The 16,418-nt window shown below is 40.2% G+C and overlaps 1 protein-coding gene across 6 annotated transcripts in view; it reads right to left on the bottom strand.

Annotated features, from left to right (window-relative positions):
- The window catches only part of CEP192 (centrosomal protein 192), a 179,220-nt gene that overhangs the window by 144,614 nt on the left and 18,188 nt on the right, over positions 1 to 16,418 (bottom strand). For all 6 annotated transcript variants that reach the window (XM_033178418.1, XM_033178416.1, XM_033178415.1 and 3 more), the window contains 5 exons: positions 14,959 to 15,011; positions 12,535 to 12,655; positions 10,649 to 10,797; positions 9,067 to 9,202; positions 2,025 to 2,149 (listed from right to left, as the gene is read on the bottom strand). In XM_033178418.1, the coding sequence (XP_033034309.1) occupies positions 2,025 to 2,149; positions 9,067 to 9,202; positions 10,649 to 10,797; positions 12,535 to 12,655; positions 14,959 to 15,011 (584 nt within the window). The remainder of the gene's footprint in view (positions 1 to 2,024; positions 2,150 to 9,066; positions 9,203 to 10,648; positions 10,798 to 12,534; positions 12,656 to 14,958; positions 15,012 to 16,418) is intronic.

Here is a 16,418-nt window from a genome sequence, read left to right as displayed (position 1 = left end):
TCTAAATGTAAGAGCTAACTCTATAAAACTCTTAGAAGAAAACAGGAAAATCTTCATGACACTGAATTTGACAACAATTTCACAGACATAAAAACAAAAGCACAGCTAGCAATATAAAAATAGATCACACTACATCATAATTTAAAATTTTTGCACCTTAAAGGACAATATCAAGAAAGTAAAAGGCAACCTACAGAATGAGAGAAAAATTTACAATTCAGACATCTGGTAAGGAATTAATATCCAGATGACATAAAGAACTCTACAATTCAACAACAAAAAAACTCAATTAAAAAGTGGGCGAAGGCCTTAAATGAACATTTCCCCAAGGAAGCCATCCATGAAAAGAAGCACATGAAAAGATGTTCAATATCACTAGTCATCAGGACAACGCAAATCAAAACCACAACGAGATACTACTTCATACTCATTAGGATAACTATAATTTAAAAAGGGAAAAAAGTAAAGAGTGTTAAATAGGATGTGGAAAAATTGGAATCCTAGTGTTTTGCTGGTGGATGTAAACTGGTGCAGCTGCTATGAAAAACATTATGGCAGCTCCTCAAAACATTAAACACAGAATTACCATACGACCCAGCAATTTCACTCCTACATATATATCCAAACAAACTAAAAGCTAGGACTCGAACAGGTATTTGTACACTGATGTTCACAGCAGCATTACACTCAAAAGCCAAAAGACACAAACACCCAAGTGTCCATTGAAGGATGAGGGAATAAATAAAATGTGGTGTATATAATAGAATATTATTTGGCCATAAGAAAGAATGAAATGTTGATATATGCTACGACATGAACAGACCTTGAAAACATCATGCTTAATAAAATCAGACAGACACAGAAGGCCAAATATTGTATGATTCCACTTATATGAGCTTACCCAGAGTGGGCAAATTCATAGAGACAGAAAGTAGAATGGTAGTTGCCATGAGTTGGAAGGCAGGAGGGAATTGAGGTTTGTTGTTTAATGGGCAGAGTTTTAGTTTTACAAGATGAAGAGTCCTGAAGATTGGCTGCACAATGTAAATGTACTTAACATTATTGAACTGTACGCTTAAAAATGATTAAGATAGTGGCCAGGCGTGGTGGCTCACTCCTGTAATCCCAGCACTTTGGTAAGCCAAGGCATGCAGATCACTTGAGGCCAGGAGTTTGAGACCAGCCTGACCAACATGGTGAAACTCCATCTCTACTAAAAATACAAAAATTAACCAGGTGGTGATGTGCGCTTGTAATCCCCGCTACTCGGGAGGCTGAGACAGAATTGTTTGAACCTGGGAGGCAGAGGTTGCAGTGAGTTAAGATCGCGCCATTGCACTCCAGCCTGGGCGACAGGGTAAGACTCTGTCTCAAAAAAAAAAAAAAAAAAAAAAGATTAAGATAGTAAATTTTATGTTATATGTATTTCACAAGTTAAAATTTAAATTAAAAATATATTTAACGTACAAAACAGAAATGCACAGAATAAAGCAAAACAGCAAGCATTATTTTAATCAATACTGGACAAGTGGGTCTAAGTCAGAAAAAATTAACCCACATGCAAAATTCAAATCACAGTTTATAAAACTATAATAACGTTACTGAAAAGGGGCATAATGAATAGGTATGAGTCCAAAATAACTACCAAGCTTCAGGCACAGGAGAAATGGGGTAATATTAAGAAACAGAAAAAACTGAAACAATGAAAACCAACTATGTTTGACCAAGGTAAAATATCCGTTTGCTTTTTTCATTTAATGACTGAACAATGGGCTAAAGAACTTTCCAAATGACTAATCTAAATGCAAGTCATTGAATACTTAAATGCAAGAAAATGTATATAATTGTATGAAAGATACTTACAAACATATTGAAACATTATCAGCAGTGAGTTTTTTACTTTTTCTGTATTTTTCAGAAGTCAACAGTAACTGTTCCTTTAAAAGAAAAACTGATATCATATAAACACAAAAGATACCTTATTCCTTTTTTCATAGGAAATCTAAGAAAAATGCATAACTTACACTGCTAAGATCTGGAACGATACCCTTCACATTTTCTATTTCTTTCTCAAGTCCCCAAGTACCAGAGGAAAATGGTAACATAACATCTGTGTGCCTTCTACTACCTCCAGTACCTACAGAATTACCTGAAAAAATAAAGAAAAAGGTTAACGGAGCCACACTGAATCTGAGCAATCTAACATAATAACTGTTTCTTCCTAGTGAAATTATTTTATGTAAACCTAATACTTAGCACTCCTATGACAAATTTAGCCATTTTCATAGAGAGAAAATAAGCAACAGTAAGAGGCAATAATAAACATTATAAACTGCTACCATACAGAAAGAATTCATATTTAATTATCGATGTCTGGAAAGAATGTAATTATTTGTAATATTCAATCCAAGAAATATATACTACGGTATTTCTAGTAACACTAATTTACTTAGCTATTATTAAAAGCTCTTTTGAAAAGTTTTAGACTGTCTAAATATCTGAGGGAACTAGAAGAGTTAATATATGCTAAATCATACCAGAGAAATTTTTTTTTTTTTTTTCAAAAAGGTAAAGTCGGTTGGGTCCAAGATGGCTGAATAGGAACAGCTCCAGTGTACAGCTCCCAGCGTGAGCAATGCAGAAGACAGGTGATTTCTGCATTTCCAACTGAGGTACCGGGTTCATCTCACTGAGGCTTGTCAGACAGTGGGTGCAGGACAGTGGGTACAGCCCAACGAGTGTGAGCTGAAGTAGGGCGAGGCATCGCCTCACCCAGGAAGCTCAAGGGGTCAGGGAATTCCCTTTCCGAGCCAAGGGAAGCTGTGACAGACGGCACCTACAAAATCGGGTCACTCTCACCCTACTACTGCGCTTTTCCAAGGGTCTTAGCAAATGGCACACCAGGAGATTATATCCCGCGTCTGGCTCAGAGGGTCTCACGCCCACCGAGCCTTGCTCATTGCTAGCACAGCAGTCTGAAATCTAACTGCAAGGCGGCACTGAGGCTCAGGGAGGGGCGCCCGCCATTGCTGAGGCTTGAGTAGGTAAACAAAATGGCCGGGAAGCTCAAACTGGGTGGAGCCCACTGCAGCTCAAGGAGACCTGCCTGTCTCTGTAGACTCTACCTCTGGGAACAGGACACAGCCGAACAAAAGGTAGCAGAAACCTCTGCAGACTTAAATGTTCCTGTCTGACAGCTTTGAAGAGAGCAGTGGTTCTCCCAGCACGGAGTTTGAGAATTGAGAACAGACAGACTGCCTCCTCAAGTGGGTCCCTGACCCCCAAGCAGCCTAACTGGGAGGCACCCCCTAAGTAGGGGCAGACTGACACCTCACAGGGACGGGTAACCCTCTGAGAGGAAGCTTCCAGAGAAGCTTCCAGCAACATTTGCTGTTCAGCAATATTCATGGTTCTGCAGCCTCCAGTGCTGATACCCAGGCAAAAAGGGTCTGGAGTGGACCTCCAGCAAACTCCAACAGACCTGCAGCTGAGGGTCCTGACTGTCAGAAGGAAAACTAACAAACAGAAAGGACATCCACACCAAAACCCCATCTGTATGTCACCATTATCAAAGACCAGAGGTAGATAAAACCACAAAGATCAGGTAAAAAACAGAGCAGAGAAGCTGTAAATTCTACAAATCAGAGCGCCTTTCCCCCCTCCAAAGGAACGCAGCTCCTCACCAGCAATGGAACAATGCTAGATGGAGAATGACTTTGACGAGTTGAGACAAGAAGGCTTCAGACGATCAAACTTCTCCGAGCTAAAGGAGGAAGTTCAAACCCATCGCAAAGAAGCTAAAAACCTTGAAAAAAGATTAGACGAATGGCTAACTAGAATAACCAGTGTAGAGAAGTCCTTAAATGACCTGACGGAGCTGAAAACCATGGCACGAGAACTACGTGACGCATGCACAAGCTTCAGTAGCCGATTCGATCAACTGGAAGAAAGAGTATCGGTGACTGAAGATCAAATGAATGAAACGAAGCAAGAAGAGAAGTTTAGAGAAAAAAGAGTAAAAAGAAATGAACAAAGTCTCCAAGAAATATGGGACTATGTGAAAAGACCAAATCTACATCTGATTGGCGTACATGAAAGTGACGGGAAGAATGGAACCAAGTTGGAAAACACTCTTCAGGATATTATCCAGGAGAACTTCCCCAACCTAGCAAGGCAGGCCAACATTCAAATTCAGGAAATACACAGAACGCCACAAAGATACTCCTCAAGAAGAGCAACCCCAAGACACATAATTGTCAGATTCACCAAGGTTGGAATGAAGGAAAAAATGTTAAGGGCAGCCAGAGAGAAAGGTTGCGTTACCCACAAAGGGAGCCCATCAGACTAACAGCGGATCTCTCAGTAGAAACTCTACAAGCCAGAAGAGAATTGGGGCTAATATTCAACATTCTTAAAGAAAAGAATTTTCGCCGGGCGTGGTGGCTCAAGCCTGTAATCCCACCACTTTGGGAGGCTAAGACGGGCGGATCACGAGGTCAAGAGATCGAGACCATCCTGGCTAACATGGTAAAACCCCGTCTCTACTAAAAAATACAAAAAAAAAAAAAAAAAAACTAGCCAGGTGAGGTGGCGGGCGCTGTAGTCCCAGCTACTCGGGAGGCTGAGGCAAGAGAATGGCATAAACCCAGGAGGCGGAGCTTGCAGTGAGCTGAGATTCGGCCACTGCACTCCAGCCTGGGCGACAGAGCGAGACTCTGTCTCAAAAAAAAGGAGAAAGAAAAGAATTTTCAACCCAGAATTTCATATCCAGCCAAACTAAGCTTCATAAGTGAAGGAGAAATAAAATCCTTTACAGACAAGCAAATGCTGACATTTTGTCACTGCCAGGCCTGCCCTACAAGAGCTCCTGAAGGAAGCACTAAACATGAAAAGGAACAACCAGTACCAGTCAACGCAAAAACATGCCAAATTGTAAAGACCATCGATGCTAGGAAGAAACTGCATCAACTAATGAGCAAAATAACCAGCTAACATCAAAATGACGGGATCAAATACACACATAACAATATTAACCTTAAATGTAAATGGGCTAAATGCTCCAATTAAAAGACACAGACTGGCAAATTGGATAGAGTCAAGACTCATCAGTTTGCTGTATTCAGGAGACCCATCTCACATGCAGAGACACACACAGGCTCAAAATAAAGGGATGGAGGAAGATCTACCAAGCAAATGGAAAACAAAAATGGCAGGGGTTGCAATCCTAGTCTCTGATAAAACAGACTTTAAACCAACAAAGATCAAAAGAGACAAAGAATGGTAAAGGGATCAATTCAACAAGAAGAGTTAACTATCCTAAATATATATGCACCCAATACAGGAGCACCCAGATTCATAAAGCAAGTCCTTAGAGACCTACAAAGAGACTTAGACTCCCGCACAATAATGATGGGAGACTTTAACACCCCATTGTCAATATTAGACAGATCAACGAGACAGAAGGTTAACAAGGATATCGAGGAATTGAACTCAGCTCTGCAACAAGCAGACCCAATAGACATCTATAGAACTCTCCACCCCAAATCAACAGAATGTACATTCTTCTCAGCACCACATCGCACTTATTCCAAAATTGACCACATAATTGGAAGTAAAGCGCTCCCTAGCAAATTTAAAAGAAAAGAAATTATAACAAACTGTCTCTCAGACCACAATGCAATCAAACTAGAACTCAGGAATAAGAAACTCACTCAAAACCACTCAACTACATGGAAACTGAACAACCTGTTCCTGAATGACTACTGGGTACATAACGAAATGAAGGCAGAAATAAAGATGTTCTTTGAAACCAATGAGAACAAGGACACAACATACCAGAATCTCTGGGACACATTTAAAGAAGTGTGTAGAGGGAAATGTATAGCACTAAATGCCCACAAGAGAAAGCTAGAAAGATCTAAAAATGACACCCTAATATCACAATTAAAAGAATTAGAAAAGCAAGAGCAAACACATTCAAAAGCTAGCAGAAGGCAAGAAATAACTAAGTTCAGAGCAGAACTGAAGGAGATAGAGACGCAAAAAACCCTTTAAAAAAATCAATGAATCCAGGAGCTGGTTTTTTGAAAAGATCAACAAAATTGATAAACCGCTAGCAAGACTAATAAGGAAGAAAAGAGAGAAGAATCAGATAGATGCAATAAAAAATGATAAAGGGGATATCACCATCGAACCCACAGAGATACAAATTACCATCAGAGAACACTATAAACACCTCTATGCAAATAAACTAGAAAATCTAGAAGAAATGGATAAATTCCTGGACACATACACTCTCCCAAGACTAAACCAGGAGGAAGTTGAACCCCTGAATAGACCAATAACAGGCTCTAAAATTGAGGCAATAATTAACAGCCTACCAACTAAAAACAGTACAGGACCAGAAGGATTCACAGTCGAATTCTACCAGAGGTACAAGGAAGAACTGGTATCATTCTTTCTGAAACTATTCCAATCAATAGAAAAACAGGGAATTCTCCCTAACTCATTTTATGAGGCCAACATCATCCTGATACCAAAGCCTGGCAGAGACACAACAAAAAAAGAGAATTTTAGACCAATATCCCTGATAAACACCGATGCAAAAATCCTCAATGAAATACTGGCAAATTGAATCCAGCAGCATATCAAAAAGTGTATCCACCATTATCAAGTGGGCTTCATCCCTGGGATGCAAGGCTGGTTCAACATATGCAAATCAAGAAATGTAATCCAGCATATAAACCGAACCAAAGACAAAAACCACATGATTATCTCAATAGATGCAGAAAAGGCCTTCGACAAAATTCAACAGCCCTTCATGCTAAAAACTCTCAATAAATTAGGTATTGATGGAACGTATCTCAAAACAATACGAGCTATTTATGACAAACCCACAGCCAGTATCATACTGAATGGGCAAAAACTGGAAGCATTCCCTTTGAAAACTGGCACAAGACAGGGATGCCCTCTCTCACCACTCTTATTCAGCATAGTGTTAGAAGTTCTGGCCAGGGCAATCAGGCAGGAGAAAGAAATAAAGGGTATTCAATTAGGAAAAGAGGAAGTCAAATTGTCCCTGTTTGCAGATGACATGATTGTATGTTTAGAAAACCGCATTGTCTCAGCCTAAAATCTCCTTAAGCTGATAAGCAACTTCAGCAGTCTCAGGATACAAAATCAATGTGCAAAAATCACAAGTATTCCTATACACCAATAACAGACCAACAGAGAGCCAAATCATGAGTGAACGCCCATTAACAATTGCTTCAAAGAGAATAAAATACCTAGGAATCCAACTTACAAGGGATATGAACGACCTCTTCAAGGAGAACTATAAGCCACTGTTCCACAAAATAAAAGAGGACACAAACAAATGGAAGAACATTCCATGCTCATGGATAGGAAGAAGCAATATCGTGAAAATGGCCATACTGCCCAAGGTAATTTATAGATTCAATGCCATCCCCATCAAGCTACCAATGACTTTCTTCACAGAATAGAAAAAACTACTTTAAAGTTCATATGGAACCAAAAAAGAGCCCACATTGCCAAGACAATCTTAAGCCAAAAGAACAAAGTTGGAGGCATCATGCTACCTGACTTCAAACTATACTGCAAGGCTACAGTAACCAAAACAGCATGGTACTGGTACCAAAACAGAGATATAGACCAATGGAACAGAACAGAGGCCTCAGAAATAACACCACACATCTACAGTCATCTGATCTTTGCCAAACCTGACAAAAACAAGAAATGGGGAAAGGATTCCCTATTTAATAAATGGTGCTAGGAAAACTAGCTAGCCATATGTAGAAAGCTGAAACTGAATCCCTTACACCTTACACAAAAATTATTCAAGATGGATTAAAGACTTAACTGTTAGACCTAAAATCATAAAAACCCTAGAAGAAAACCTAGGCATACCAATCAGGACATAGGCATGGGCAAGGACTTCACGTCTAAAACACCAAAAGCAATGGCAACAAAAGTCAAAATTCACAAATGGGATCTAATTAAACTAAAGAGCTTCTGCACAGCAAAAGAAACTACCATCAGAGTGAACAGGCAACCTACAGAACGGGAAAAAATTTTTGCAATCTACTCATCTGACAAACGACTAATATCCAGAATCTACAAAGAACTCAAACAAATTTACAAGAAAAAAACAACCCCATCAAAAAGTGTACGAAAGATATGAACAGACACTTCTCAAAAGTAGACATTTATGCAGCCAACAGACACATGAAAAAATGCTCATCACATGGGCCATCAGAGAAATGCAAATCAAAACCACAATGAGATACCATCTCACACCAATTAGAATGGCGATCATTACAAAGTCAGGAAACAACAGGTGCTGGAGAGGCTATGAAGAAACAGGAATACGTTTACACTGTTGGTGGGACTGTAAACTGGTTCAACCATTGTGAAAGACAGTGTGGTGACTCCTCAAGGATCTAGAACTAGAAATACCATTTGACCCAGTGATCCCATTACTGGGTATATACCCAAAGGATTATAAATCATACTGCTATAAAGACACATACACACATATGTTTACTGTGGCACTATGCACAATAGCAAAGACTTGGAACCAACCCAAATGTCCATCAATGATAGACTGGATTAAGAAAATGTGGCACATATACACTATGGAAAACTATGCAGCCATAAAAAAAGATGAGTTCATGTACTTTGTAGGAACATGGATGAAGCTGGAAACCATCATTCTCAGCAAACTATCGCAGGTACAAAAAATCAAACACCGCACGTTCTCACTCATAGATAGGAACTGAACAATGAGATCACTTGAACACAGGAAGGGGAACATCACACACCAGGGCCTGTCCCAGGTCGGGGATAGTATTAGGAAATATACCTAATGTAAATGACGAGTTAATGGGTGCAGCACACCAACATGGCACATGTATACATATGTAACAAACCTGCATGTTATACACATGTACCCTTTGACTTAAAGTATAATTTTAAAAAAAAAGTTAAAAAAAAAGGTAAATTCAAAACTAGAACTTAAGAACAAAAGAATCATATTTCTATACTTACTAGTCCCAGGTAGACAAAAAACTTGGCTTTCCTCAGACTCTTTGTGAGTTGTTTCAGAAGAGTGTGAATCAAGGGAAATCAGAGAGCTGTTATTTTCTGATTGAAACTTGCAGTTTAAGCTACCGTTTTCATTTGCCTGTTGAAAAAATATCTTAGCTGTATTAATCTTTTAAATTAAAATGAAATATTTTGAGAGAGAAAATGTGGCTTTACTGAAGGATGCCAGAAAATAAATGTGGAAGGAATTAGAAAAATCACCATTGTCACCACAAGAGTAATCAGTATTTCTAAGAGTCAGCAAGGACACTGAAGCCAGCTAGTGAAGGGTTGTCGGGGAATGAGATGATCAAAGGGCTGATATCTCATCCCACAGATGACTTATTAATAACAAACGGGAAAAGCTACCTTCACAAGGAGACATACAGCTGACATCACCTTAGCCAAAATTATCAAAAACAGTTATCACCAATTGTGGGAGAGACAAACGTCTCCTGGTGTAGGGCAATGAGAAGTACACAACACTGCCTGGTTTACTATGAATCCACTCATGAGAAACTGTTTAATCTGTATTCTTGCCAAAATGTTTAATCTAATCTAGTCAGGAGGGCAAACAGATTATGGTTATTTTTCCCTCCTGACTAGATTATGGTTCACTCTACAAAACAAAGGGCCTAGATTTTACAAAATAGATCATGTCATGAAAGAACCACTCCAAATTAAAAGAGAATAAAGAGACAGGACAACCAAAGCCAAGGTTAATCTTTGATTAAATTGTAGACAAAAAATTTTAAGAATAAAGGACATTCTGGGAACAATTGGGTAAATGTGAATATGGACTGTACAGTAATTTAAATTATTATATCAAAGTTAGGTAACAGAATTGTGGTTATGCAGGCAAATGTCCTTATCTACAAAAGATAAATGCTGAAGGATTCCGGTGAAATGTCATACTCTCTGCGACATACTTTCAAATGATTCAGAAAAGTATTTATGGAGAGAGAAAGAAAACGCAAAAGTGGCAAACTGTAGCAACTAGTTAACTGGAGGAAGATGGTGTAGCTGTCCATTGTGTTACTCCTGTAATTTTCTGTGAGGGAAAGGTACCAAGAAGGAAGAGCGGGCAGACACATCTCATCAATTCACACCTGGGAAACAGAGTCCAGAGAAAACCAAAGGCTCACATTTCATGGGAACATCCAGGGAGACTGATAGTAATTTTCTTTTTTTTTTTTTTTTTTTTTTTTTTTTGAGGCGGAGTCTCGCTCTGTGGCCCGGACTGGAGTGCAGTGGCCGGATCTCAGCTCACTGCAAGGTCCGCCTCCCGGATTTACGCCATTCTCCTGCCTCAGCCTCCCGAGTAGCTGGGACTACAGGCGCCCGCCGCCTCGCCCGGCTAGTTTTTGTATTTTTAGTAGAGATGGGGTTTCACCGTGTTCGCCAGGATGGTCTCGATCTCCTGACCTCGTGATCCGCCCGTCTCAGCCTCCCAAAGTGCTGGGATTACAGGCTTGAGCCACCGCGCCCGGCCAATAGTAATTTTCTAATGTCAAATTTCTGAAAAAACAAAAAGACTGGAACACACCTGACTAAGATCATTTGTGGGTAACTTAAAACCTTTTTCTGCAGGTTCTGGTCCTTCTAGGTCTTCATATATCATTCCTGGAATTGCCAGTTGTTGAAAATAAGCCTCCAAATGATCATCATAAAACATTTCATCATCAATATCATCATCTATTGATAAAATCGAGAAAAAATAGAATACGCTTTAAAGTGGTGACTAAGCAATAATTTGTAATTAAAAAGGCTGATAAGACATAAATGAGTCAATGGACTAAGATTTTGGTGGGTTTTTTTGACATGAGAAAACTATTGTAACTTTAGTCAATTATAAATCATTATGAACATTTTAATACAAAATAAATATTTAACCTCTTTGGGAAGACAGGACAGAAACAGACCCTGGCATGTTATCAAAAGTTAGGATACCATAAATGTGGCATCACAAATCAATGAGAAGAGAGCAGACTTTTCAGAAAATGGTGTGGCAAATGGTTACCTCTATCAAAAAAGTATAGATGAGCCTATCACACGAGGAGTAAAAGGAAAAAAGAGAGGAAACAGGGAGGAGGGAGGGAAGGAGAAGGGCCACTGCAGGAGTTTTCAACGCTGTAACACCCAGCTCAGCAAGCACAAAATAAAACATGAACTCTCAATCAGTGCTGGTCTTCTAAGTTGGCAGTGTCATTTTAGAGGTCAATTTTGCAATTATTAAGAGTCTCAACAACACTCATCACCTATGTCTTAGCAATTCCGTCTACAAGAATCTAGCATACTAAAGCACTCAAAGAGTAGATACATTCAGGTCAGTAATTATTTATCCACTATTCCAAAATCCAAAAAAGTCTGAAAACTCCTTTGGTAGCAAAACCTGCTCTCTCCATGGATGTGATGCTCACTCAGCTCATCAGCCTGGCTTTCAAAGCCATGCATAATGTGGCCCCATTTCACACTTTTCTGGGCTTATATACCAACGTGGCCTCCTATATGTGCTGTAAACTTGCCACACAAAACCCCTGGCTGTTCCCCAAAACACAACCCACGTGCTTACAGCAGGGCCTTTGCTGATGCTGTTCCTGCTTCCTGACATGTCCTCCTCCTCCCATATCTAAGGCCTGGCACAAGCTCCATCCTTTTTCTAGAAGGCTTCATTACCTGCCTCAATCAGAGTTAATTTCTCACCCCCTATAATTCCCAGGCACATTTGGGGCCTGTTGGGTTTATGCAACCCAATCTGACAATTGGCTCTGCATCTCTTCTCTGCACCTAAGGTGTCTGAGAGCAGAGGCCAAATATTTCATGGTTCTGATCGGGCGCAGTGGCTCACACCTATAATTCCAGCACTTTGGGAGGCCAACGCAGGCAGATCACTTTAAGTCAGGAGTTCCAGACCAGCCTGGCCAACACGGTGAAATCCTGTCTCAACTAAAAATACAAAAATTAGCCAGACATGGTGGTGGGCACCTGTAATCCCAGCTACTCAGGAGGTTGAGGCAGGAGAATCACTTGAACCCAGGAGGCGGAGGTTGTGGTGAGCCAAGATCACACCACTGTACTCCAGCCCAGGTGACAGAGCGAGACCCCATCTCAAAAAAAAAAAAAAAAAATTCATGGTTTCCCCAATTTCTAAACACAGTGCTATATACCAAATGGCACCTCCAGGTGACTACTTTATACCATAACAATGTTAAACTGAGGATGAGGGATGAGTATAATCATATCAGGATAGATATATAGAAATAAATTCTTGAATTGCATCACTTAATAGAAGTGGCCATTTGAGTGCCGGCAGGTAGGAAGAAAAGGTAAGGACAAAAAACCCAACAAGTTGGCATCATAACTACTGCAACAAAGAAGAATAAAGTGGAGTGGCAAGGTGAAGAGCAGGGAAACACAGGTCACTTGCAGTACCAGAAGAATCTTCCAAGCTTGCCGGTAACATAAGTTTCTCATTTTCTAATAAGCTAGTATGGCTTAGGTCACTGTTTTGAGTCTTGCCTTCAAAATGTTTTCCAGCATCGAGCACAACAATCTGTAAGAAGCAAAATGGCAGGTAAGAGAAGCACATTCAGGCTCTGAAGAGCACAGCACAGGCCCAAAAAGGGCCAAGCACGCTCTCAACTTCCAGTGTGCTCAGTATCTGTAAATCACAGCTTAGGAAATAAAGGGCTAGCAACGGTGCATGTATTAAGAACTTTCCTTTCTCCCACGCCACCTCCCTCACCTGACCTACCCAATAGAGCATCCCTAAAACTTAAGGCTTCTCTGAAACTGTGCACATGTTCAGAGAGGCTCGTAATATAGTAAGTACACAAATGCATAACTGAACTTCAGCAACACAAGGCTTACAAGAAAGTGAAGATAACAACAAAGCGAGACCTGGCAGCCTGTATCTAAGGAACTCTCTGCACCATTACATTGGAATCATCAACTTCTCTGCTCCACAATCCGGCAACATGTAACCCTAAAGGGCACACAGCCATTTAATAAGCATAACCAAGGCCCAGAATGAAAATGTAATTATGTGTAATATAACATGATTACATGTCATATATATTACATAAATATATATGTAAATAACACCAGCATAGTAATTATATTGTAAAATGCACACTACTTTTTAAGACAGAAACATGGAATCTTAATCCAATTTTACATTTACAGAGGACAATGCTGAGCTATTCTCACAAATATTTAAGCACCAGGGGCATCCAAGACTACTATAATCAACTGTTATTTAAAATAGATGATCACTTAGAATATGGCAAACGTTAACAGCTGTGCAATGTAAGCTCTGTGCTTTGAAAGTTTTTATAATATAAAAATTGGGAAAAAATCTATATGGGAAAGAACAATATGTAAAACGTCCCTGTCTTTTTGGTCACGTTGGCTACTGAGAATACCGCGTACTCTGCCAGGCTTGGTCCCTGGAAAACGTCTGCACTCCGATAAAGTGGCACAGCGCCACAGGTGAGACGAGACCTACATGTGGTAGCAGCTCCCTTCAGTCTGCTTTCTAACACATTTATTTTCCCCTATTCTCATTTCTTCCTCTTTTTAATCAAGCATCTCACGTTTCTATACTTCTGTTGCTTTCCAGTTTTACTGTCCCTTATATTAGTAATTCCAAAAATTAATTTCAACTTCACTACACCTGCACTTCCTCTAAAAAGCACCTCTCACACTTGAAACTTACTAGGGGTCACATACAGGGTGAGCACATAGGGCAGGGTCAACAAACATTTTGTGTAAGGACCAGATAATAAATACTTCAGGCTTTATGAGCTGTACAATCTCTGTCACAACTTCTCAACTCTGCTATTGTAGCACAAATAACAGCCATAAACAAAACATACACAAATGGGCACTACCGTATTCCAATAAAACTTCACAAAAACAGCCAGCAGACTGGATGCAAGTCATAAACTATGGTGTGCCAATCACTGGTACAGGGAAGTAACTTTTACTTTAGACCGTTTTGCAACCATTCTATAAACTTTACAACTCTTACAAAAGTAAAACAAAAAGTGTACCTCTTTTTTTATCAGTTTTAACAGTGTTTAGTTTATATTTTGTAAGCAACTCTCATAAATTCATGACTGCCTGCCTGAAATTCAGGTTTGGTGGTAATGTTGGGCATAAACTGTTTATCTTCTCAGCATCTCTCGTTTGAAGAGACCATCCTTTATACTTCACGTGGTCCAGTGGGGCTGTCACTTGCATTCCTCTATCTGTGCATGTATACACACTCATGCACAAGCACACACACAGAACTGGACATTAGACCAGGCTCATCCCAACCCACCCCTTGGCACAGTGATATGCAGAGGGGAGGACATGTGAGCCAAGTGAGCTCGTTAGATCTGTCTTTTTCCTCTTTTCTGATCACAAGTGTTAAGAGCGTAGGCTTGTGTTGCCAACAAATGAGACAGACTGCCTATCATTTAACAAATTATTAAGTGACAACTAAGGGCCAAGAGCCATGAGACACTCAGGCACTCAGGATACAATGAAACACACACACACACTAAGAAATGCTTGCCCTCATGGAGCTAACGTTCTAGATGAAGCCAGTACAGAGTGAAGCAGAGCAAACAGATGGACTCAGCTCCGACATCACCAAGCCCAAGAATACAGTCCCAGGCACCAGCACTACCCCTGAACCTTCACTTTACTTGAGAGAAACTCCCATTTTTACTGAAACTGGGTAAGTTAGAGTTCTACTAGAAAAAAGTAGATGACGTCTAACTCATATTAACACTTACATATGTGAAATATGAATTTTCACTCCCCTATAATACTCCAGAAAATGGTAACAAATATATAAAAGGTTACCTTGGGTTCCTTATCATTCATCCGTGACTGTAAACGAAAATCAATAGGTGAGTCTGTATAAGAAAACAAAAACAAACTGAGAGACCAGGTTATTTTATCAACTAAATACCCAACGATACCTAAAAATAACAAGAAATATTTTTCTCTTGCAGTAGAATAGAAGCACTTTTAAATGATGTATACGAGTCCATCACAGGTCAGTTGAATGTTTTTAAATGTTAGGGTGGGGATTCATAAAAAAAAACTGTACCAAAGAATTTGAGTATGTATCTAATCAAGACTTTACAGCTAACGTTTGCTTTGAAGGAGATGTGGAGAGAGAAGTAAGAGAAATGGCATCTTATGACTAACCAAAGGGACAAACCCAAACAGCGGGACAAACTGCACTGTGACTGACCTAGAGTATTTCAACAAGGCACTGACACACCAGACGCAACAAAGGTGCACAGCATAAAAAAACCTCTCTCAGATCCCCGTTCACACAAATCAATACGAGCAACTCTATCAGATGATAAAAAAAGAATCACTAAGTTCGTTAGCTGTGTTAATAGTACTGTGGTTATATAAGAAAATGTCCACACTTTAGGAGATGCATACTGAAATATGCACAAATGGCAACAGAAATTTTAAAATATCAGAAAAAGGCCGGGCGCGGTGGCTCAAGCCTGTAATCCCAGCACTTTGGGAGGCCGAGATGGGCGGATCACAAGTTCAGGAGATTGAGACCATCCTGGCTAACATGGTAAAACCCATCTCTACTAAAAAATACAAAAAAAACAAACTAGCCGGGCGAGGTGGCGGGTGCCTGTAGTCCCAGCTACTCGGGAGGCTGAGGCAGGAGAATGGCGTAAACCCAGGAGGTGGAGCTTGCAGTGAGCTGAGATCCGGCCAGTGCACTCCAGCCTGGGCGACAGAGCAAGACTCTGTCTCAAAAAATAAAAAAATAAAATATCAGAAAAAAGTAGTAAAAAGGAGAGATGATGCAAGTATGATAAAATCCTATACCAATGGATAAGTACAGGGGAGGTTTTTTTAATTGATACATACAATTCACATATCATCATATCATTAATTCATTCTTTTTTTTTTTTTTTTTTGGAGACGGAGTCTCGCTCTGTCCACCAGGCTGGAGTGCAGTGGCGCGATCTCGGCTCACTGCAAGCTCTGCCTCCCGGGTTCCCGCCATTCTCCTGCCTCAGCCTCCCGAGTAGCTGGGACTACAGGCGCCCGCCACGGCGCCAGGCTTTTTTTTTGTATTTTTAGTAGATACGGGGCTTCACCGTGGTCTCGATCTCCTGACCTTGTGATCCGCCCGCCTCGGCCTCCCAAAGTGCTGGAATTACAGGCGTGAGCCACCGCGCCCGGCCAATTCATTCTTTGAAAGCATACAATTCAGTGGCTTTTAGTGTGTTCACTAGGTTGTGCAGCCATCACCACTACTTCCACGACTCCAAAATGAA

Source organism: Trachypithecus francoisi, unplaced genomic scaffold (genome assembly GCF_009764315.1).
Source record: "Trachypithecus francoisi isolate TF-2019V2 unplaced genomic scaffold, Tfra_2.0 Lachesis_group19, whole genome shotgun sequence".
Lineage (NCBI taxonomy): Eukaryota > Metazoa > Chordata > Mammalia > Primates > Cercopithecidae > Trachypithecus > Trachypithecus francoisi.
This window is presented reverse-complemented; position numbering and strand designations above follow the sequence as displayed.